The 22683-nt window shown below is 42.7% G+C and overlaps 1 protein-coding gene across 15 annotated transcripts in view; it reads right to left on the bottom strand.

Moving 5' to 3' along the window:
• MAGI2 (membrane associated guanylate kinase, WW and PDZ domain containing 2) overlaps nucleotides 1–22683 on the bottom strand; it is a 972748-nt gene that overhangs the window by 295354 nt on the left and 654711 nt on the right. For 14 of the 15 annotated variants that reach the window (XM_060244677.1, XM_060244666.1, XM_060244681.1 and 11 more), the window contains one exon: nucleotides 6299–6934. The exons of the other annotated variant lie outside the window; for it this stretch is intronic. In XM_060244677.1, the coding sequence (XP_060100660.1) occupies nucleotides 6299–6934 (636 nt within the window). The remainder of the gene's footprint in view (nucleotides 1–6298; nucleotides 6935–22683) is intronic. 15 annotated transcript variants of the gene reach the window in all.

The raw sequence follows: 22683 nt of genomic DNA, 5'->3' as shown, positions 1-22683 counted from the left end.
GGGGAAACGGCGCCAAGGAGCGTGGTGAGCCGTAGCTGCTCCTCCGAGATGGGCAAACTGTCTATGGGGATTGGGAGACGTGGTGCCTGAGGTCGTAGAGTTAAAGGCAGTTGAAAGGCAGGATCAATCTTGTTAAAGCATCCGAAGAGGACTGAAGTCCACGGAGCGGAGGCTTCCGAGCAGGCGCGGAAGTCCCGCCCCCCCAGACGTGCCGAAAGCATGCCGAAAAGTCTGCTCTCCCTCGGGGGGGGGCAAAATCTCCCCGGCAGCCGCACCGCGATGCAGCGGGTTGCCGGAGGCTCCGTTCTAAATATAATTAGCATTTGAACACAGTTCTGCGCTAGGGCAAAGCAAACTCAGCAGGAAGGAAGACTCCCAAAGCTGTAAAAAGTCGTGCCAATTTGCATGCTGAGTCACTTGCATAATTTATGATGCTTCTACTCTAAATCAGAGGCAGGGGGAAGTTAGTCTGCTGAAAAGGGACAGCCAACCTGTTGATCACGGATGAGTGGGAAAATCATATAGTCCGGAGTCGTGATTTCCTCCTTGCATCAAGACCTCAGCGCTCCATGAGCTTCCCTTGCTTGGTTTCTTCCCCTATCATTGGCACCTGCAGTGGGGCTGTGATTTAAGAATACTCTTTAGGATTCCTTTTTTTCCCCAAGACAGGTATGTACACTGAGAAAGCCCACTTGTTTCAATAGATCCTGTTCTGAGATTTCACCACCAGCTTTCAAGCCCATCTTCATAGACATAAGGTGACTTTAAAAGGTCATGTTATGCCTCACTCCATCAGATAAACTGTGGAATTTTTAAAAAAGGTATATGATTATCCTTTTTCTTTTTTCCACTTAATCTGACCTGGGATGAGATGGTGTCAGGGTTGAAGGGTCCTCATTCTGGCCTCTGGCTGGTGATAGGGGTCAGGTTACCAGATCCAGATTGGGGTGGAACCTAGGGAGGGCAGGGACAATCCCATCGAGTCCACCCTCCAGGGGAACAGATCTCTGTAGTTTGGGGATGAGCTGTAATTCCACGGGATCCCCAGATCCCTTCTAGAAGCTGGCATTCCTAGCTGGTGTTATCACTACTGTATGGGGACTGGAGATACATTTTATAAGGATGGCCTGAACTCACAGGTGTAGCAGGCATATATATCTGTTACTAGGGCTTTTTTTTTTTTTTAGTAGGAATGCACAGGGACACAGTTCTGACTGGCTTGACATCAGGGGGTGTAGCCTAATATGCAAATAGGTTCCTACTGGACTTTTCTACAGGAAAGTCCTGTGTGAAACAATGGTGATGTCAGGAGTGTCGCCTAATATGCAAATGAGTTCCTGCTGGGCTTTTTCCACAAAAAACAAACACCCCCCCGGTCTGTTACTGAGCCACAAAGCAGAAGGCAGATTTCTCCCATTCAATTCCTGTGTTGTCCCAGAACATCACTGCATTCCATTCCTCTTTAACTGAGAGCCAGTTTGGTGTAGTGGTTAAGTGTGCAGACTCTTATCTGGGAGAACCGGGTTTGATTCCCCACTCCTCCACTTGCACCTGCTGGAATGGCCTTGGGTTAGCCATAGCTATCACAGTTGTTCTTGAAAGGGCAGCTGCTCTGAGAGCCCTCTCAGCCCCACCTACCTCACAGGGTGTCTGTTTTGGGGGGAGAAGATATAGGAGATTGTAAACTGCTCTGAGTCTCTGATTCAGAGAGAAGGGCGGGGTATAAATCTGCAGTCTTCTTCTTTTTCTAATTCTTGTTTAAATAGGAGCAGAGTTTGAATTCAGCAGGAGCTCACAGGAGCATAGCTCCTGAATAGGGTTGCCAATCCCCAGGTGAGGGCAGGGGATCCCCTGGTTTGGAGGCCCTCCTTCCACTTCAGGGTCATCACAAAGCGGGGGGAGGGGAGGGAAATGTCTGCTGGGAACTCTGTTATTCCCTATGGAGATTTATTCCCATAGAAAATCATGGAGAATTGATCCGCGGGTATCTGGGGTTCTGGGGGGCTGTTTTTTTAGGTAGAGGCACCAAATTTTCAGTACAGCATCTAGTACCTCTCCCCAAAATATCCCCCAAGTTTCAAAACGATTGGACCAGGGGGTCCAATTCTATGAGCCCCAAAAGAAGGTGCCCCTATCCTTCATTATTTCCTATGGAAGGAAGGCATTGAAGAGGTGTCCCTTTAAATGTGATGGCCAGAACTCCCTTCGGAGTTCAATGATGCTTGTCACAGCCTTGCTCTTGGCTCCACCCCTAATGTCTCCTGGCTCCACCCCCAAAGTCTCCTGGCTCCACCCCCAAAGTCCCCAGATATTTCTTAAATTGGACTTGGCAACCCTAAGCGTCAATGACCCCTTTCCACTCATAAAACGCTATTAAAAGGACAGGTTTATTTTCTTTTTATCATTTGTGTGTACATGTCTGTGTGTGTGTGTGTGTGTGTGTGTGTGTACTGGGGGAAGGTTGGCAACTTTTATATTAAGGGTGTCCAGTATTTTTGTTGAAATGATCTGGCAAACCCACTCATCAAGCAATGTCCTCCACATCTAATCCCAGCTCCCCCACACCCAGTTATGATAAGGAGCAGATCACATGTCAGACAATACAAGTTTCCCATACCATTCCAGTGATTGCATTTTCTATGATATACCACTCCCAAATGCCACAGCTACAATGAGACAGTCTTGTCCCTCTAAGATCTGTGGACATACCTAGTGTGATGCATTGCAACAGTCAATAGCTATGGCAGAAACCACTGCTCCATTTTATGAAAAATGAGACACAAAAGAGAAAAGACAATTTGTACTCTCAACTTCCTATGGTCATTCTACATTAAATAAAAAAAGAGAGAGCAGTGAATCCACACAAAGGAATAATATTATGTGGCACCAATGATTTTACTGATATTTTATATATCATTAATTAGCTTCACTTGTGGGGGGTAGAGGGTGTGGTTTAGTATTTTAGTAACAGAGAAAACTTAGCTAAAGTTTACAGTGGTTGGTTATCAATGCCAGGGACCTCAAATATGACTAGAGTTTAGAAAATTTTGTTGGTGGAGAAAACAGGAAATTACTTCACTATACTATGTATATCTCCCCTATAAGATCTTATCCTTTTAAAATTAAACTATCCTTTTAAAATTAAACTAAGTAATGAATTAAATAGTTATTCATTTCTATTGTCATTCTTTGTTTGCACTCTGAAGTCAATCTTCTCTTTATAACTGAATTCTAGCATTTCTATTTTCACATACTAAAAAGCACACATTTTTATTCTATATTTAATTATCTAGAGAAACAGGGATCTGTATCCATTTACAAACATCTATAAAAATCATCATACATCTCAGAAATATTGGACCAGTGCAAAAAATTCTACCCCACCATGTGTGCAAAGGACCGGGTAAAATTTATTCAGGATTAATTTTCCCACATTAAATTGATTTTAGCCTCCACTGGCAAGCCATGCTTGCATAATCAAATAAATTCTTCCAAGATGCCAACTTGTGAATTAATTGTGTTAACTTACAATCAATATGTAGGATCAGACTGTAATCCATTACTGATATTAACTAATAACGATCTGCAATAACAATTATGTTCAGCTATGAAATCAGAAGCACTGTTTGCATGAATAATTATAATAACATCCATAATTCATCAAATATTACTTCAGAATTCACTTTTGGGCAAAAAATTACTCTGATGTCCATGGACTTTATTATTCAGAAACTAATAATTTGTGCTTGCTTTGTTATGAATTAATGTTAATATCCCCAAATCATGTTTGTCATTGATCTTAGTCCACTAAAATCTTTTGCAGGGTTGGTTGTTCTTCTAAATGAGTCATCCCTTAAATTCCAGGCTGCAGTCTTGATTCCTTCCTCCCTCACAGAGCAGAAGGCACAGCTGCTTATCAAGGAGCCACCATGAGGAGTGGCAAGTGGAGTGAGTGCCTCAAGGATCTGTCCTGGGGCCTGTTTTGTTCAACATCTTTATCAATGATTAGGATGAAGGAATAGAGGGAATGCTTATTAAATTTGCCGATGATACTAAATTGGGAGCGGTTGCAAACACAGAAGACAGAAACAGGATACAGGATGACCTTGACAGGCTGGAAAACTGGACTAAAACCAATAAAATGAATTTTAACGGGGATAAATGTAAAGTTTTGCATTTAGGTAGGAAAAATCCAATGCATGGTTATAGGATGGGGGAGACTTGTCTTAGCAGTAGTATGTGCGAAAAGGATCTAGGGGTCTGTGGATCATACGCTGAACATGAGTCAACAGTGCGATGCGGTGGCTAAAAAGGCAAATGCAATTTTGGGCTGTATCAACAGAAGTATAGTGTCCAGATCACGTGATGTGATGATATTGCTTTACTCTGCTCTGGTAAGACCTCACCTGGAGTATTGTGTTCAGTTTTGGGCACCACATTTTAAGAAGGATATAGACAAGCTAGAACGGGTCCAGAGGAGGGCAACGAAGATGGTGAGGGGTCTGGAGACCAAGTCCTATGAGGAAAGGTTGAAGGAGCTGGGCCTGTTTAGCCTGGAGAGGAGACGGCTGAGAGGTGATATGATCACCATCTTCAAGTACTTGAAGGGCTGTCATCTAGAGGATGGTGTGGAATTGTTTTCTGTCGCCCCGGAAGGTAGGACCAGAACCAATGGGTTGAAATTAATTCAAAAGGGTTTCCAGTTCAACATTAGGAAGAACTTCCTGACCGTTAGAGCGATTCCTCAGTGGAACAGGCTTCCTTGGGAGGTGGTGGGCTTTCCTTCCTTGGAGGTTTTTAAACAGAGGCTAGATGGCCATCTGACAGCAATGAAGATCCTGTGAATTTAGGGGGCTGGTGTTTGTGAGTTGCCTGCATTGTGCAGGAGTTGGACTAGATGACCCAAGAGGTCCCTTCCAACTCTATGATTCTATGATGGATGCATTCTAAGGCAACCAGGAACCCTTGCCCAAACAGGACCCCTCCCATATTTCACTCATGACCATATGGAAGCCCATTCCTTCTTAGGATGCAGGAAGGATATTTGTATGTGATCCTCCTGCCCAGCATGTAGATTACTCTCAGCTGAAGCAAAACTGGTGCTGCATACCATTTGAGGAAGTATGAGGGTTCACCAGCTGAACTATATTGCTTAGCTGTATTAGAGAGTGCCCAGCACTCTCGCTTGCCATAGCGATGGTATAAAGAAAGCATGGGTCCTGCTTCACTTATACAAAATGATGCTGTTTCCTACAAAATTGTGGATCATATTGACTAGTGTATGACTAGGATGGAAGGACCCAGGTTCAAATTCTGACTCAGACATAGAGCTCACTGGGCAGCCTTGGACCAGTCACTCCCTCTCATCTAGCCTACTTCACAGGATGGTCAAAAGGATAAAACTCGGAAGGGAGATCTGGGAGCATTACCATGACCTCCTTAGAGGAAAGGCAGGATGAAATATTAGAACAGACAGATGGCAGTGCTTCCCTGACAAATGAAACAGACCTTTACCTTCTCTACACTAACAGTGGGTGCTTTCACATGGGAACTGTTTAAAAGTGGATTTTGTTAATCTTACACAGTAAAAATCTGGTTGCAAAGCACATTATTTAATGAGTGTGACTGCACCCACTGTTTGCTTAAGAGGTGCTGAAAAAAACCACAATTTCAATTGGAGTTAAATAATTGGAGTTAAATATCGCTACTTTTCTTCTTTGAGAACTGTTTAGCCATTTCCATGGGATAACTTTTCATCAAATCTAGTAATTAGTACTAAAAGCCTAGTAGATATAAGCAATCATAATCATGCCACAGTAAGTTATCAAATGTAATTAAAATTCTTGATATGGACAGGCTAACGCAGAGATTGCATTTTCCTACCCAGAGATCATTTTGAAAACCTACTACTATGTCTGAATGTATCAAACTAGCAACCTGCATCTGCATTAACTTGTTCTTGAATAGATTCCTTGGCCATATATGAAAGTTATAATTAAATACTGAAACACCATCAAACTTGCATCAAATATAATGCAAAAATGGTGACAGAGACAGTTTGTGATGCCTATGATTTTCCTACAGAAACACAAAATACTCATAGGTGTCATTTTCTCAAATGATAAGGGGGTTTATTTTAAAATATTACATTTTGCCTACATGCTTCATCACTTTTATATTTTTGTCCTTTTCAGACTTAGAAGAGAATAATCTTCCACATAACACATAGTGATATAGCAAGCATATTTTAGATGCTTTCAAACATATTAACTTAAGGGCACAGACTTTCTAGACTTACCTCCTCTATGGATAATCAAAGAAGTCTCACTTCCAACTGGACATTCCTTAAGTATATCCACTACTTCTGTATGGCTCAGGTTCTGTACATTCTGCTGGTTGATCTCAACAATGAGGTCACCTTCACATAAACCAGGGCATCCCTGTATGTCTAGAATTTGCTTCACCCTCTGTCCTGTAGGACTGTCTGCTATAGTGAAGCCAAAGCCCTGGGTCCCTTTCACAATGGTTAAGGTCATGAGTTCAGCTTGTGTGGCTCCGGAAGAAGCCATGGATACATTATCATCATGAACAGGCGGTGGGAATGTACTATCAAGCTGACTATCTGTTGTAATGGAGTGCAAGGAATGTGGTGGCCGATCTGTTACATCTGGAACAGACTGAGAAGTTCTAGAAATGTATTCCAAATAAGTTTCATAGTTATGTCTTCCGTTGACTACTACAGGAGGTCTTTCCATGACTGTAAGAGGTGGCACCATGCTGTTAGCAGGATCTTCGGGATCAAAGGGCAGAGGGTATCCACGACATAGCACCAGGTTGACACTCTGACCAATAGGAACAGACTGGAAGAGTTTGACTACATCTGCGTGAGTATGCCCAAGGACACAAACTTCATTAATATAGACAATGACATCACCTAGAAAGAGAGAGAAATAATGACATGAGATAACTTCCAACTATGCTTGTGTTACAAGAGTGAATGAATTTGGGATCTCCAGAAGAGAATGCTATTCTCCAGTGGCTACTGATACAATTAGTTTAAAATGATTCTACCACTTGAGGTAGCATGACTGCCAGCAAAAATAGTTTTTGTAGATGAATAGGCACTTCTGTTTTTTCAAAAGAAACACATCCAAATTAAGGCACTGAGACATTTAATTTCTAATAGAGTGGCAGTTTTTGCTTCTCCATAATCACTGATAAACATACTTCTTTTATTCCAAGTTTCTTATGGAAATTTAAAACCAAATTCTACATTCATCTGAATTGTCCTCTGAAGACTGTGTGACAGAACCAGCCTGATTCGACCTTCAGACACAGTCCCGTCAGCTCCCTCTTGGGCTGCCAACTCCTGGAGGGAGCTATTCTTCTTCCTGCCACCAGGGCGCGCTGCCACCACCTGCTCAATTTAGGGGTTCCTGACTGAGAGGAACAGGACTCCCAATCCCCCTTTCCAATTCTAAGGCCTGGCCTCCAGGTCCTCTGTTACCCAGAACTTGGTTATCACAGAGACCAAAGTCCTTCTTTGGGAGACCCCTGGAGAATTGGCACCCTTGCCAACTGCATGCCTTCCCCCTTCATGGGACTTCCCTCTTACAGTAGCTTGGTCAAAGGCAGTTGGGGAACTATGTGGTACAGAGCTTCACTGCCAGCCTTCAAAATAGTAAAAGGTTTATTTAAAAAAGAAATGAAAAATTACAAGCATAATCTTAGCACAGCACACGACCAGCAACTAGAAGATCAAATAAAAGTTGGTCTGAAACACATCCTTCTGTCCCTGGTTTAAACACTTGCCCTACCAGATGTTTAAGCTTAATAAATCTTCTATTCTTATTCTCATATCCCATGCTGTTCTGACAATAACTGTAGCAGCCTGGACATTTGACACTTCACACTTCCATCACATACACAAACTGAAATGCCCATTTCCCTTCTCATATTCCAGCAGTCCAGACCAAACCTCATTGATTCTGCTTCCTGCATCCAGCCAGGCCCAGCCACATGGTCAAATATGGCTGCTGGCTACTGGCTGGAGAGTAGCAGTTTGTTGCCTTCCAGTCCCAGCTTCCAGAGAGCAAGCACTTTCACTAACCCTCTGACTCCACCCCTTTACATCACTCTCCACCCCTTGTTACCTGGTCCGCCCAGGTTTAGGCTTCTTTTCCTGTTGTCCCCGAGAAGCCTCTTTTCTGGTAGGCATTCTGGGAAACCCCCATGCATTCTGGGAAATCTCCAGCTCATTCCTGGAGATGGTCTCTGGGGCTGGTCTAGTCCAATTCTCTGTTCCTTGCCTGGAGGAAAAGGATGCCCATTGTCTCTTCAAGTAGCTCGATTAGCATCTCTTAAGAGGTAGCCCAGCTGCTGCTTTAAGGACAGGGGCTACCTTTTCCCCCACCCTTCCTGCTTATCTCTGAGCTCAGACAGAACCTTTTAAAAAGCCAGCTTGCCACCTCTCCAGGAGGCAAGACATTTCTCCACAGACTGTACGAAACAAGATTTACTTTTTTCCAATACTAGCGATATTATGTGTAATTGCAAAGGAAGTCATAAGTTTGCATCATTTTAGTCAGAATGTTTAGATGTCTGTGGCTCAACAGAGCATCTGCTTAGGATGCAGAAGGGCCCAGGTTCAAACCTTGGCATCTCCAGTTAAAGGATCAGGTAGTTGGTGATGTGAAAGACCTCTGTCTGAGACTTTGTCGAACCACTGTCAGTCTGAATAGGCAGTACTGACTGTGAGGGATCAATGGTCTGATTCCATCTAAAGCAGCTTTATGTTGTATTCACCTCATGCCAGCATCAGGACAGAACAGAGTTCACAGGACATAAAAATTAGACTTATTCTCATATCCCATGCTGTTCTGACAATAACTGTAGCAGCCTGGACATTTGACACTTCACATTTCTATCAAATACACAGTCAAACTGAAATGCCCATTTCCCTTCTCATATTCCAGCAGTCCAGACCAAACCTGGACAGAGACAGGACACAAGCAAGCTACAGCACTTAACTTTATCCAACTGAAATCAACAGCAATGTAAAGCATACACTTAAGCTGTGCTTTCAAAAAAAAGTTGCCAATAATATATAAGGTTGTGCCAGATTCCACCAAGTTCCTCCCTGGAGGCCTGGAAAAAGGGTACCAGTACTGTTTACCACCACCACCACCGTGCACACACACTCAGAGCGTTGCACTTAAAGACTCCAATCATTATTAGGTACTTGGCAGGAATTTCTTCTGAACTAGAAAAGAAAAGGAAGGAAGGAAGGGTCCCCTGTGCAAGCACCAGTCATTTCCGACTCTGGGGTGACGTTGCTTTCACAACGTTTTCACGGCAGACTTTTTACAAATATAATATACCACCTTGCAAAAATTTTGTTATTCTGTAACCTAAAGTAATAAGACTTAGATTTAAATAAAGATGATACCCATATTTGCTCCCAATTGTTGTCATTAATTGTACTGTAACAGTCTCTTTGCCATGCAATTTGCTGATTGGAACAACGAGACCAGATCGGAAGTTTTAAGAGAGTATATATAATAAAAATAACACCCTTTATTGATTAATTTCTCCAGAGGGTTACGAGATCTATTGGGACTATTTGATGTAGTGCATGATGCACTTGAGTATATTGAAACCAAGGGATGGAAATTTTAAATTTGTGTTCCAATTGAGCAAGGGTACTCAATTTACCATTAGATGTTACATCTGTGAATTTAAAGATGTTATGGTCTCTCCAAATTTTGAATCCATCTTTGTCCCTACCAGGGGGAACCAAGTCTGGCCCAAGAAGGCAATTACTGGGGAGGAAGCAGGAGATAAAATATTTCTCCACTGTCCCACAATTGTAATGTGAATTTAAGAAATGGATTTGAGATAGCATTCTTCTTTCTGCCAGCTTTAGAATTCCAAATGTATTCATGTAAAAGCAGATTGGGTAGGTCAGTCTGTTCAATTTGAACCCAGGCTGGAGTAGAAAAAGGAGAGGCATAAAGAACAATATGTCTCAACTGAGCTGCCACAAAATACTTATCAATCAGTGGAACTGCAAGACCACCCAGTTTACGAGGTTTAGCTAGGAGAGATAATGCAATTCTAGGTTTCCGCTTGTTCCATAAAAAAGCAGTCCATTGAGATTACAAATTCGTTAAGTCTTTCCGTAATATGGGGATAGGAAGATTTTGAAACAAAAATAGAAGACAAGGAATAAGAAAGGATTTGAGGAGATCAATTTTTTCCAGTATTGAAAAGTTCAATTTGGACCATTCCCCTAAAGTCAAAGTCATTGATTTACTTACTGGACCATAATTGACCTGATACAAATCAGCTAAATTCAAAGGAAATGAAATACCCAGATGTCTCCAAGTTTTCGTTACCCACCTGAAAGGTAAAGTAGAAACAATAGTCTCCTAAAGCTCCTGAGGTATATTAATTGGATATATTTCAGACTTGTTAAAATTAATAGAGAAACCAGAGTGCTTGCTGAATTCATCAAGTTTTCCTTTTAATATTGTTAAGGAATTCAGGGGATTAAGTAAAAAAACCATGTCGTCTGCAAAGAGACTTGTTTTATGAATAACGTTATTAACAGATATACCTGTAATATCCTAGGCACTTTGGATTACATAAGCAAAGGGTTCAAACGAAAGAGCAAATAAAAGGGGAGACAGGGGGCAACCCTGATGGGTGCCTCTATTAAGATGTAACTCATTCAATCTAAAGAGATGAATACTAATTTGTGAGAAGAGAGCACTGTAGATGACATAAATAGATTTCAAAAAGCGTGGACCAAATTTCATATATCTTAGTAAAGTTTTGAAGTAATTTACTTCTACTTTGTCGAACACTTTTTCAGCGTCTAAAGAAGATGACTTAGCCACACAGATCAGGCTGAGTGACCTACGAATATTATCAGTGATGGTGCAACCTGGCATAAAGCCAGCCTGATCTGGGTGTATATAATGGATGATAATCTTATTCAAATGTTCTGCAAATAAAGAATTTTTTTTTTTTTAAATCATGATTAAGAACAGAAATAGGACGATAGGAAGCGGGATTAAGTTTGTCCTTTCCTTGCTTTGGTATTACTATCATCCTTGACTCAAGCCAGTTTAAGGAAAGTCGACCTTCTTCCATAACAGAATTACAAGTGTCTAATAAAGGGGGTAATAAAGAAGATTTAAAATGTTTTTAAAACTCAATCGGAAAACTGTCCCTGCCTGTAGCCTTATTGCTTTTAATTTTGGATATAACCGAACTTAATTCAGTCAAGTTGAAATGTTTGTCTAAGAAAGTAGCATGATCTTCAGTAAGGAAAGATTTGAAATCAATGGAGTTTAGATATTTCTCAATATGTTGAGGATTCGGATTAGCAGATTCATATAATGTTTTATAAAAATCAAAAAAAGTTTCAGAGATCTTTTTAGAAGAGGAATGAATAACTCCCTGCGGGGTTTGAATTATATTCTGAGCCCTTTTCTGAGCAATATGATATTTCAAGAGTTTAATTGATTTTGAAATTTTAATCACAAATCTTTGTTTAAGAAGCAAAAAATTCTTCTGTATGGAAGAGGTCTCAAGCAGTTCTACTTGTTTCCTAGCCTGATTTAGTTTTTTATGAGGCTAATAATCCAGGAAAAAAATAAAAACCATAGCAAACTCTCAACGCACCCTGCATACACAAGCACTGCAAACTTGTGCTGGCAAACAAGACCAAAACCCCCCAGAAAAACACCCCAAATTAGGGAACTGGTTTCACCAACCTCCTAACACTAGAAGGGCAAGGGAGAAATACAATCAATACTCCCTTATAGCGAAACCAAACCAACCTAATCTCGTGGGGGAAACTTCAGTGTATGACCTTTAAATAGGGTGAAGGTGGACACACCGATCACCCCCCCCCCCATAAGATGTATAATCAGACTCCCCTATCCAACCAGACTTCTCATGGTCCAACAATAGGGAGTTTAACATTAGAAAAGTGTAATAGTACAATTTTAACTAATCCAATATCCAACATTTCCAAATACTCCATTATTTCATGTTAAAGCACTTAGTGAGATAAAGACATATGAATCTTCCAAAAATAACTATTTATCTATCTAATAAAATAATAAAAACACGTTATATATGAACTCTTCCAGTAGTGATTATGAAATTACAAAATCTATAGCAATAAGCAACAACTGCTAATAAAAAACCCCTTTTAAGTATTCAAAAAAATTGATTGTACCCCTTGGGACAGTACACCATATGTAAAGACCATTTAATTCCATCAACAAGCAATTGTGCAGTAACTGCAATCAACAAAAAAATGTGCAGTAACATAAATATACACACACCCACACCCCAACACACCTATATACACACCCATCTACATACACATACAAGCACCCTCACACACCTATACAAAAACAGACAAACATATATATATATGTGTATACATACCCATACACCCTTCTACCTACACACCCAAATGTGTTATACGTATAGATATATTCCCATACATACAGACATACACACCTACATACTTATATATATCCACACACCTACATACATATTCAGTATAACCACATACATACCCATATATATATATTTATCTTTTAAAGAATAAATAACAATTCATTAAGAGTAAATAACGAAGTAAATAAATAAATAAATTAGAAGACCCATTTCCTTATATAATTTGCAAAAAAAGTTAATATGCTCCTAAAAAACTATTCAATTTCCCCCCTGCAATCACCTTAAACCATACACAGTATATATACCTGCACAATTAAATCTACCATATCCCTCTCTTCCAAACTCATCACCTAAACACATTCATGCCTATAAAAAAGAACCGCCAGCACTTAAAACTATAACGTCTTCAACCATGCATGCAGTCATCCGCTCACCTCAATCACCTAACCCACACTCAGTTCATCACAAAAACATTCACTCCTGATCAGAAATAGTACAAATACTATGTACTAAACACTTACATTTCATCCCAACAAAACACAAACAAGCATTCTACCTAAAGATCCACTGATGTGCAAAGAACATTTTTTGGCCCTTTTGGAGTATATTGGAACACATTATTTAGTATAGTGTGAATGCACCCGTAGAGCCTGCACTCCTAAGCTGCCACTTCCTCCAAAGGAACCACCTCTGTAGCCTGGTGATCAGTTGTAATTTCAGAAGTTCTGCAGGCCTCACTTGGAGGTTGACAGCCGTAGCCCAGCTGGCCCCCCCTCCAATTCTGCAAAAGAGAGCAAACCTCTGCTTCCATGCTGCATTTTTTGCATCTTCCTTTTCACATATTCTTTGGGCATAATCCAAGCCCAGAAAGATCACCGTAAGTTTATAAAATAAAAGAACATTTGGGGTTGTTTCAGTTTTAAAGACAATGGTTAAGAATGAGAAAGAACAGGAAATTGTTCTGTAAAAATCTCATACAGCTTTTTTTTTTTTTTAAACAAGAGTGGCTGGGTTTAATTCTACTTTCACCAAGTGCACATGTGAATTAAAAAGCTGGCTATTTAAAAAAACATATGCTTAACCAGCACGCATCCAGTAATTACACACATGCAGATGTGGATTAGCAGAAGAAGCTATTAACATTTTCTGTTGTGTGCTGCATACAGTGATAAAATCTATTTAAATAAAGCATTTAACTTTTTTTTTCCAAGGAAGAATAAAATATGAGAATCAAAAGACACTGATTATTTGCTGACATGGTAAATATGAAACAGTATAACAGGATTAAAACTGCAAGGAATGTGCCAACGAAGAGAGACATAAGATGAATGCAGAGAGCAGGCAGAGATGCTCTGCATGGGACCAGGGCTGGCCCTTCCACTAGGCAAATTAGGCATTTGCCTAGGGTGCTGGCCTTGGGGGACACCAAATTAGGTGCCCTCCATGTGATTTATTATTTTTAAAAGAGGTTTTCCTTAACGCTGCCTCGATATGCCCACGTCAACTCCCTCCTGGCACCATCTTGAATAGGGTTGGTCCCAGGATGAAGCACCAGAAGTGCCTGGCTGTGGGCCTGCGTTGGTTGTGCTAACTCCAAGGCTCCTTACCATGTTCTCCTATTTGTGCCAAGAAGTACCTGTGTCTGCCCTTGTCCCTCCCCTAGTCCCTCCCCTTGCAGGGCGGGGTTTCAGCTTCAAGTGCAATGGCGAAGGTCTGGTGCTTGGCTTCAAGCTTGCCACACGAGGCTGCAGACCGGCTTGTTGGGTGCGTGGCAGTAGCGGCAGGCAAAGGCAGCAGGAGTTTCCTCATCCTCCAGTCCTTTGCTGGGGAAAGAGGGTTTCATGGAGAGGGGGTGCTGACTCAGGGTCATCGGAGAGCCATTGGAGGCCTGCAGCTTCTGGGGAGAACCCCAAACAAGGAGCCTCCAGGGCCGGACCCTGAGGGGGATGGGAGTTGGCTCACAAGTGCAGACCTGTGGTGGAGCAGGCAGCTGAGGGGGGAAATCTCAGCAGGAACCAGGTAAGGAACTCCTACAGGGCTTTGGAGTGGGGCTGTCTTTCCCTGGTACCCCGCATCTTTTACCAGACTCCCACCCCCTCTTCTTTCTCTCCTTCCTTGCTTTCTCTACCTCCCCCTTTCTCCCTGGCACAGTGCTTCCCTCCCCACCTTGCCCCTGTCCCCTCTTCTTTCTCCTCTTCCTTGCTTTCTCCCCCACCTGTCACTATGTGGTTATCAGTGGCGGGATGCCAGAAGTTAGTTTTGCCTAGGATGCCAGACAGTCTAGGGCCAACCCTGCAATGGGACTAAACTCAGAAAAAAACCAAGCTTGCCTGGCCTTGAAAAGTAATAGGTTCTAAGCAAGAATAACAGATCCTTTTGAGGTGAAAGTCGGTAACAAATAAGAGCAGTCTTACTTGCTGTGGAAGATTTCTTGGAAAGTAAATAAGGTTGGTATTTTGGGTTTGCTTTATGAAGTATCATCATAAAAAACCTGGAGCCAGTGAACTGCCTGACAGGGCATCAGTGGTTCTGAAGAGCAAAGCAAAAAATGCCCCCCCCCCTCCCCGGTCTTTTTATACTTGTTTGGGAACACTCTGAAATGTACTTTGGCATTTGGAGAAAACAACTTTTTTACAAGTAAAAAGGTCAAAATTCTTAATATTTGATTTGTATTTTATTTCTCCACATGAAGCCCCCATTTATTGAGGTAATAGCTCCCAGGAGCATAGAAATCTCTCATGATGTTATCTGTAGGGCTGCCAAGTCCATCCCCAGAAATATCTGGGGACTTTGGGGGTGGAGCCAGGAGACTTTGGGGTGGAGCCAGGAGACACTGGGGTGGAGCTAGGGGAGGGGGGGAAACGGCGCCGGGAAGCGTGGCGAACCGCCCTGTCTCGGAGCAGCCTGAGCCCATCTCGGAGGAGCAGCCACGGCGAGCGGAGAAGAGGCGTCAGCGGCGCGGCGGCCTCGCCCGCTCCGCCCCGCCTCTGGGGTGGAATCGGAGGGGGGGTGAAGGCGGGCCGGGGGTGTGGCGAGCCGCGAGTCCGGGTCCTAGAAGGGCCCGGATTCGTGGCTCGCCATGCTCCTGGCCTGCCTCCGCCCTTCCCTTCTCTGGTTTTGCCTGCCGCCTCTTGGCTGCTCCTCTGAGATGGGCTCAGCCTGGGCCCATCTCAGAGGAGCAGCTGCGGTGGGCGGAGAGGGGACGGCGGTGCGGCGGCCTCGCCCGCTCTGGGATGGGGCAGCTCGTCATGCTCCCCGGCGCCGTTTCCCCCCTCCCCCCGCTTCCATTTTTTTGGGGAGCGGGGGAAGAGGGTGGAAATCCTGGAGTCCCCCGCCAGGGCTGGAGGGTTGGGAAGCCTAGTTATCTGACAGCCTTCTGAGCTGGTTTGGTGTAGTGGTTAAGTGTGCGGACTCTTATCTGGGAGAACCGGGTTTGATTCCCCACTCCTCCACTTGCATCTACTAGCATGGCCTTGGGTCAGCCATAGCTCTGGCAGAGGTTGTCCTTGAAAGGGCAGCTGCTGTGAGAGCCCTCTCCAGCCCCACCCACCTCACAGGGTGACTGTTGTGGGGGAGGAAGGTAAAGGAGATTGTGAGCCGCTCTGAGACTCTTCGGAGTGGAGGGTGGGATATAAATCCAATATCTTCTTCTTCTTCTTCTTCTGAGCTGCGCAGCTCTAGATCCTTGTAAGAAATGGCTCAGGAGTAAGGAAAAATAAGTCAGAGCATAGTTCTGCCAGTTCAGACCCCACCAATGTGTATTTATAGTTAGGATTTTTAGCCCCAATGTGAAATACTTCACACTTGGCCAAGTTGAACTTCATTTGCCACATTGACACCCACTCACCCATCCTTGACAGATCCCTTTGGAGTGCCTCACAATCCTCCCTTGTTCTCACCACCTGAACAATTTAGTGTTACCTGCAAATTTCACCACTTCACTGCCTACTCACAACTCCAAATCATTAATGAACAAGTTCAAAAGCACTGAACCCAGTAATCAGCCCTGCGGTACCCCACTGCTTACCACCCTCCACTGTGAAAACTGCCCATTTAAACTCACTGTATGTTTTCTGTTACTTAACCAGTTTTTGATCCATGAGAGGACCTATTGGGGATTGAGCTTACTTAGGAGTCTTTCATGAGAAACTGTATCAGAACCTTTCTGGAAGTCAAGGTAAACAACATCCATTGCAGGGGTGTCAAACTTGTGGCTTAAGGATCGTATCAGGACCCCAGAGGGCTCCTATCAGGTCTGTGAGCAACACATTGCCATCTGCTTCCTTCTCTCTCTCTAGTTCCTTTCCGAATCACAACTTTCTTTGCCAGGCTTGCTCAATCGCAGAAGAGCTACAGAGCAAAGCCTCTATTTTCTCCATTGACTGACCAGCACACAAAGCAACTTATGTACAAAAGCTTGCAATGCCCAGCCATGTCATGTTTTCCCCTGGGTCTTAGGCACAAAGCATTGACCATGAGATTTCTTTAATGGATGTGAATAAATCAAAAGTAGGTTTGTGATTTATAGATACACACAGGGATCATTTTGTAGAAAAATAGGTGGTGGAGCTCATTAACATATGCCACCATCACCACCCCCAGCCAAAAGCAACCTGACGCGAGAAAGGAGAGTCGTGGGTGAGTGAGGCCTTCTTGGGCTGGCTAGAGATCCAGCCAGCCCAAGAAAGCCTCACTCACCTGGGGCTCTCCTTGGCCACTCCACCACCAATCCAGAGTGGGGTAACAAAGCAATGTCTGATGGTTGTACATCACCTAGAACCTCACATTGTAGGGAATAGGTGATTCATAAATCAAATATATACGGTAAATAAATAGATCTTCCAGGATCCTAGTCCAACACTCTATCTACTATGCCATGGCAGCTATAGCAAAACATGTACAAATAATTCCATAACATCACTAGACATAGTAAGTAAAAACATCGTCTAACAACCACTTTTTATTACATCTGGGTTTTTAAAGAATGTCTAAAAAGAAAATGTTACAAGTGAGGTTTTAGTCACTACATGGCTCCTTTTGATATGTGAGGTGAACCAAGCCTTGGGATTTTCCACTATCATCCTGCACAAACGGGAAAGAATTTTTAAAAGGTGCTGCTGATTAATTCTTAGTTTGTTTCAAAGTTCATTTCATGAAACACTGCACAGAAAAAAGCAGAAGAAAAAACAGGATTGCACATACACATAACTGTTGTTTGTTGAGTTGTCTTCAGTGCAAGCACATGTTGGGGCTGCACGTGTGCAAGCCTGCTGACAGAAAGAATTTTCTAGCTTCTTAGGAGCAGAGAGAGCACCCCATCCCTTGGTGCATGCTTAGAGTACTCCTGCCAAACCTGCACAAAGGATGAGGGGCACCATTTCTCCATATTGCCAAGCCTCACTGCAGCATGAATCAAAGCCACAAACAGAACTCCCAGTAGGATAGGAGGGAGGGAATTGTGTGCCACAGAAGAAAACCACTCTCATGGATTGCTGCCTTGACGTGGCGAGAGGGCTTTCGCAGTTCAGTGAGGCTGTGGGCTATGCCATGCAGGGCCACCCAAGATGGATAGGCCACAGCTGAGAACCCAGACAAAATGCGATCCACTGGAGAAGGAATTGGCAACCCACTCCAGTATCCTTGCCAAGAAAACCCCATGGACAGTAATAAAAGGCTAAAAGATATGGCGCTGGAAGACGAGCCCCCAGGTCAGAAGGTGCCCAATATGCTGTATAAGGGTCAAGAAGCAACTGTCAGAACAGGATATGGAACAGCTGATTGGTTTAGAATAGGAAAAGGAGTTTGACAAGGATGTATATTGTTACCCTGCTTATTTAATTTATATGTAGAGTACATCATGCAGAATGCTGGCCTGGATGAAGCAGAAATTGGAATTAAGATTGCAAGGAAAAACATCAACAACCTCAGATATGCAGATGACACCGCTCTAATAGCAGAAAGTGAAGAGGACCTAAAGAACCTTTTGTTGAGGGTGAAAAAGGAGAGTGCAAAGGAGAGGACTGCTTTGCCAACTGCTGTATCTTTTCAGGCACCCGTATACACCATGTCGTGCCGGATAAAGATGTCTTCTGATGACAGGTAGCAGTTCTGCAGACCTCATGCAGCAGGGTGCCCTTGTGAAAGGCTGCAGATGAGGCTTGTGCCCTAGTGAAATGCACTCAAAGTGGGGAGGCAACCCCAGTATGTTCACAGCATAGCCTAATAACTTGAACAATCCACCTGCATATAATGGGGATCATTATTGTTAACCCTAATCCTTTTCTATATCTGTATGGCCAATTGTTCACTGATCTCTTCTCATCTTTTTTATCCAAAAGTAATTTCAGAGATATTAAGCCGAAGTCATTCGTTATTAATAGCTGTGGCAAACATCTAGAAAACTGTTATCAGATGAAATCCAGTTAGAGAGGATCTAAAAAGACATTTCTTCTCAGAACGAGATGAGCAACAGAATGGCACACATAGGAACTGAGAATGGTGTTTGTGACACCTTGCTGTATTAGAGCAGATTAGCTCAAGGATGATGTTAGCTTATCTTTTATAGGCATGAACTCAAGGAATAAACATACAGCACACATACAGCAATTTGAAGAGTAAGTCCAATCAAGATGCAGCATGTCAAAACCATCATGTAGGTCACTGAAATATATGTAAGCATTTGTGCTGGAAACCCAGGTTGAAGCCCAGAACTTCTCAGCTTTAGGCCAGAGGTCAGGTGAAGCAGAATTCATGGAAATGATGTATAAGTGAATTAAAATAGTTGCAAATAATCACAGCACAGATCAAGGAGAAGAAGAAGAAGATATTGGATTTATATCCCGCCCTCCATTCCGAAGAGTCTCAGAGCGGCTCACAATCTCCTTTCCCTTCCTTCCCCACAGCAGACACCCTGTGAGGTAGATGAAGATACTGGATTTATATCCCGCCCTCCACTCCAGAGAGTCTCAGAGCGGCTCACAATCTCCTTTCCCTTCCTCCCCCACAACAGACACCCTGTGAGGTAGATGAAGATATTGGATTTATATCCCGCCCTCCACTCTGGAGAGTCTCAGAGCGGCTCACAATCTCCTTTATCTTCCTCCCCCACAACAGACACCCTGTGAGGTGGGTGGGGCTGGAGAGGGCTCTCACAGCAGCTGCCCTTTCAAGGACAACCTCTGCCAGAGCTATGGCTGACCCAACACCATGCCAGCAGGTGCAAGTGGAGACGTGGGGAATCAAACCTGGTTCTCCCAGATAAGAGTCCGTGCACTTAACCACTACACCAAACTGGCTCTGAACAAAGAACCCAACAACAATTACACTTGCTGAAGAATCTATATGTGACAAAATTTAAAAAGACATATCAGTTTAACGACAAGAATTTACAAACAGAAAAAAATTTGACAAAACCTTCAAGAAATTAAGTTAAAATTCAATGCAAAGATCTAAAATTACATCAAGAAGCCACAGATCAACAGTTGGAGCTAGTAAATCAAAGAATTGAAATACTGGAGACTCACAGTAGAATTTGTAACCTTTGCTTCAAATCTGTTCCAGAAGAATTTGGTAAGTTCAATCGAGAAGAGAGTTTGCTACAGGATCAACTGTGGCAAGTCCTTAAAGAGATGGGAGTACCAGACCATCTCACATGTCTCCTGAGAAATCTGTACAAGGGTCAAGAAGCAACTGTCAGAATAGGATATGGAACAGCTGATTGGTTTAGAATAGGAAAAGGAGTTTGACAAGGATGTATATTGTCACCCTACTTATTTAATTTATATGCAGAGTACATCATGCGGAATGCCAGCCTGGATGAAGCAAAAGCTGGAAAGATTGCCGGGAAAAACATCAACAACCTCAGATATGCAGACGACACCACTCTAATGGCAGAAAGTGAAGAGGGCCTAAAGAACCTCTTGTTGAGGGTGAAAGAGGAGAGCACAAAAGTAGGCTTGAAACTCAACATAAAAAAAAACTAAGATTATGGCATTCGGCCCCATCACTCCTTAGCAAATAGAAGGGGGAGACATGGAAGTAGTGACAAACTTCACATTTCTGGGATCCAAGATCACTGCAGATGGTGACTGTAGCCATGAAATTAAAAGACGTTTGCTCCTTGGGAGCACAGCTATGCAAACCTGGGCAGTATAATAAAAAGTAGAGACATCACCCTTCCAACAAAAGTCCATATAGTCAAAGCGATGGTATTCCCAGTAGTAATGTATGGCTGTGAAAGTTGGACTATAAGGAAGGTTGAGCACTGAAGAATAGATGCTTTTGAGTTATGGTGCTGGAGAAGACTCTTGAGAGTCCCTTGGACTGCAAGAAGAACAAATCAGTCAGTCCTAAGAGAAATCAACCTTGACTGTTCCCTGGAAGGTCAGATGCTGAAGCTGAAGCTCAAATACTTCGGCCACCAAATGAGAAGGAAGCACTCGTTGGAGAAGACCCTGATACTGGGAAAGACAGAAGGCAAAAGAAGAAGCGGATGGCAAAAGATGAGATGGCTGGACAGTGTTGGTGATATAACCGTAAATTTGAGCAGACTTCAGAGGATGGTGGAAGACAGGAGGGCCCGGCGTGACTTTGTCCATGGGGTCGCAAAGAGCCGGACTCAACTGTGCAACTGAACAACAACAGGATCATTGAAAGATTGAAGGGGACTTCCCAGATATTAACCAAATATATAGAGTTAACTTGAAATTTTCAACTAAATATTTTTTAAAACTTGAGATATCTTAGTCAAATTCACACACCAAAAAACCTCAAGATTTCATATTGAGCAAGCAGAGATAATCTCCTCTTAAAGTTCTGGGGATAGAAGCACAGATTTTTCAAGACCTCCTGTGACCTTACTAAAAAAGAAAATAGTTTGACTTCCTGAGACAAATTCTGCAAAAGGAAGATATAAGCAGTGTGAGTTAGTGTGAGCTAGCTCATACATTTTTGTCTTGGTTCAGGAAGGATGACCCCAGAGCAAACTAATTTATGCTCCCTCACAACTTTAATGCCAGTAGCTCATGAAGTAGACTTTTTGCTCACAAGACTCCACAGCTTAGAAGGAGCATTGGATATAAAATATCATGGGGGATTCCATTTGCCCTAGAAGTATTTTTACCACAAGGAAAAAGAACAATATAAATGACTGACCAAGCCAAACAACTCAGTGGGGTACTACTTATAGATAATACTCCCAAGGATCAAAGAGACCCAAAGAAACCAGGTAATGAAGAGGAGAAATTAGAAGCAGTAGCATATTAGCAAAATGGAAGACTTAATGGTATGAACTATCCTACAAAAAGATCCAAAACATTTAATCTTTTTTTTTAAAGGCTGATATTGTATTCAAGAAACACATACTAAAAAAATGGAAATTTTGTCAAGGTGCAATCTATACAACCTTCAGTCTGGCTCAGTGATTCCTAGTACATCCAGAGCTCCTGTACATGGAACACTGAGCTTCAACCAATATTAATACTTTATTGGTGCATCACAGGTGAATATCATGATATCAATAAAATGGTACTGATATTTATCCTATTTATACATTAATCTGCATCCAGTTCAAATCACTGACAGTGCTCTGGTGACAATACAGGGCTCTCGTCTTTCAGGCTACATGAAGTTTGCCAAGGGACGTTCTCTCTCTACTTGTGTGGAGTTGAGCTGTGGTGGAAGCAGGATGAAACACTGACTAGTAGCTCCCTCACTTGGACTTAGAGAGAATGATGTGTGGAATTAATGTAGATTTTAGTGTAGGCAGCAATCCTTAACAAATAGTAACATCTGAAATGGACAGACACAAAATATTTTATCATCTGTGCAGGAGGAAGCAGCAGTGAATTGTATTTAAATCTACTTTTGAAAACAGACCCTTTCATGAAGCTCTGGTGAGGTTTTGGTACAATTACACTGGGGGTAGGGGAACAGGCAAAGGCAGCAGGGTATAATAAGAAAACTCAGGAAAGTTATGCATTACCACATTACCTGGCATTCCATGGTTAGCTCCACCACCTGCAGCAGCTATTTTGTGGTTGTGCTAGGGTTGCCAACCTCCAGGTGGAGGCTAAAGATCTCCTGAGATTACAACTAAACTCCAACCACAGAGATCAGTTATCTGGAGAAAATTATTGCTTTGGAAGGTGGGTTGTCATGGCATTATACCACCCCCCGAGGTCCCCAAACCTGTCGTCCCTA

The sequence above is a fragment of the Heteronotia binoei genome, chromosome 8 (assembly GCF_032191835.1).
Source record: "Heteronotia binoei isolate CCM8104 ecotype False Entrance Well chromosome 8, APGP_CSIRO_Hbin_v1, whole genome shotgun sequence".
Lineage (NCBI taxonomy): Eukaryota > Metazoa > Chordata > Lepidosauria > Squamata > Gekkonidae > Heteronotia > Heteronotia binoei.
This window is presented reverse-complemented; position numbering and strand designations above follow the sequence as displayed.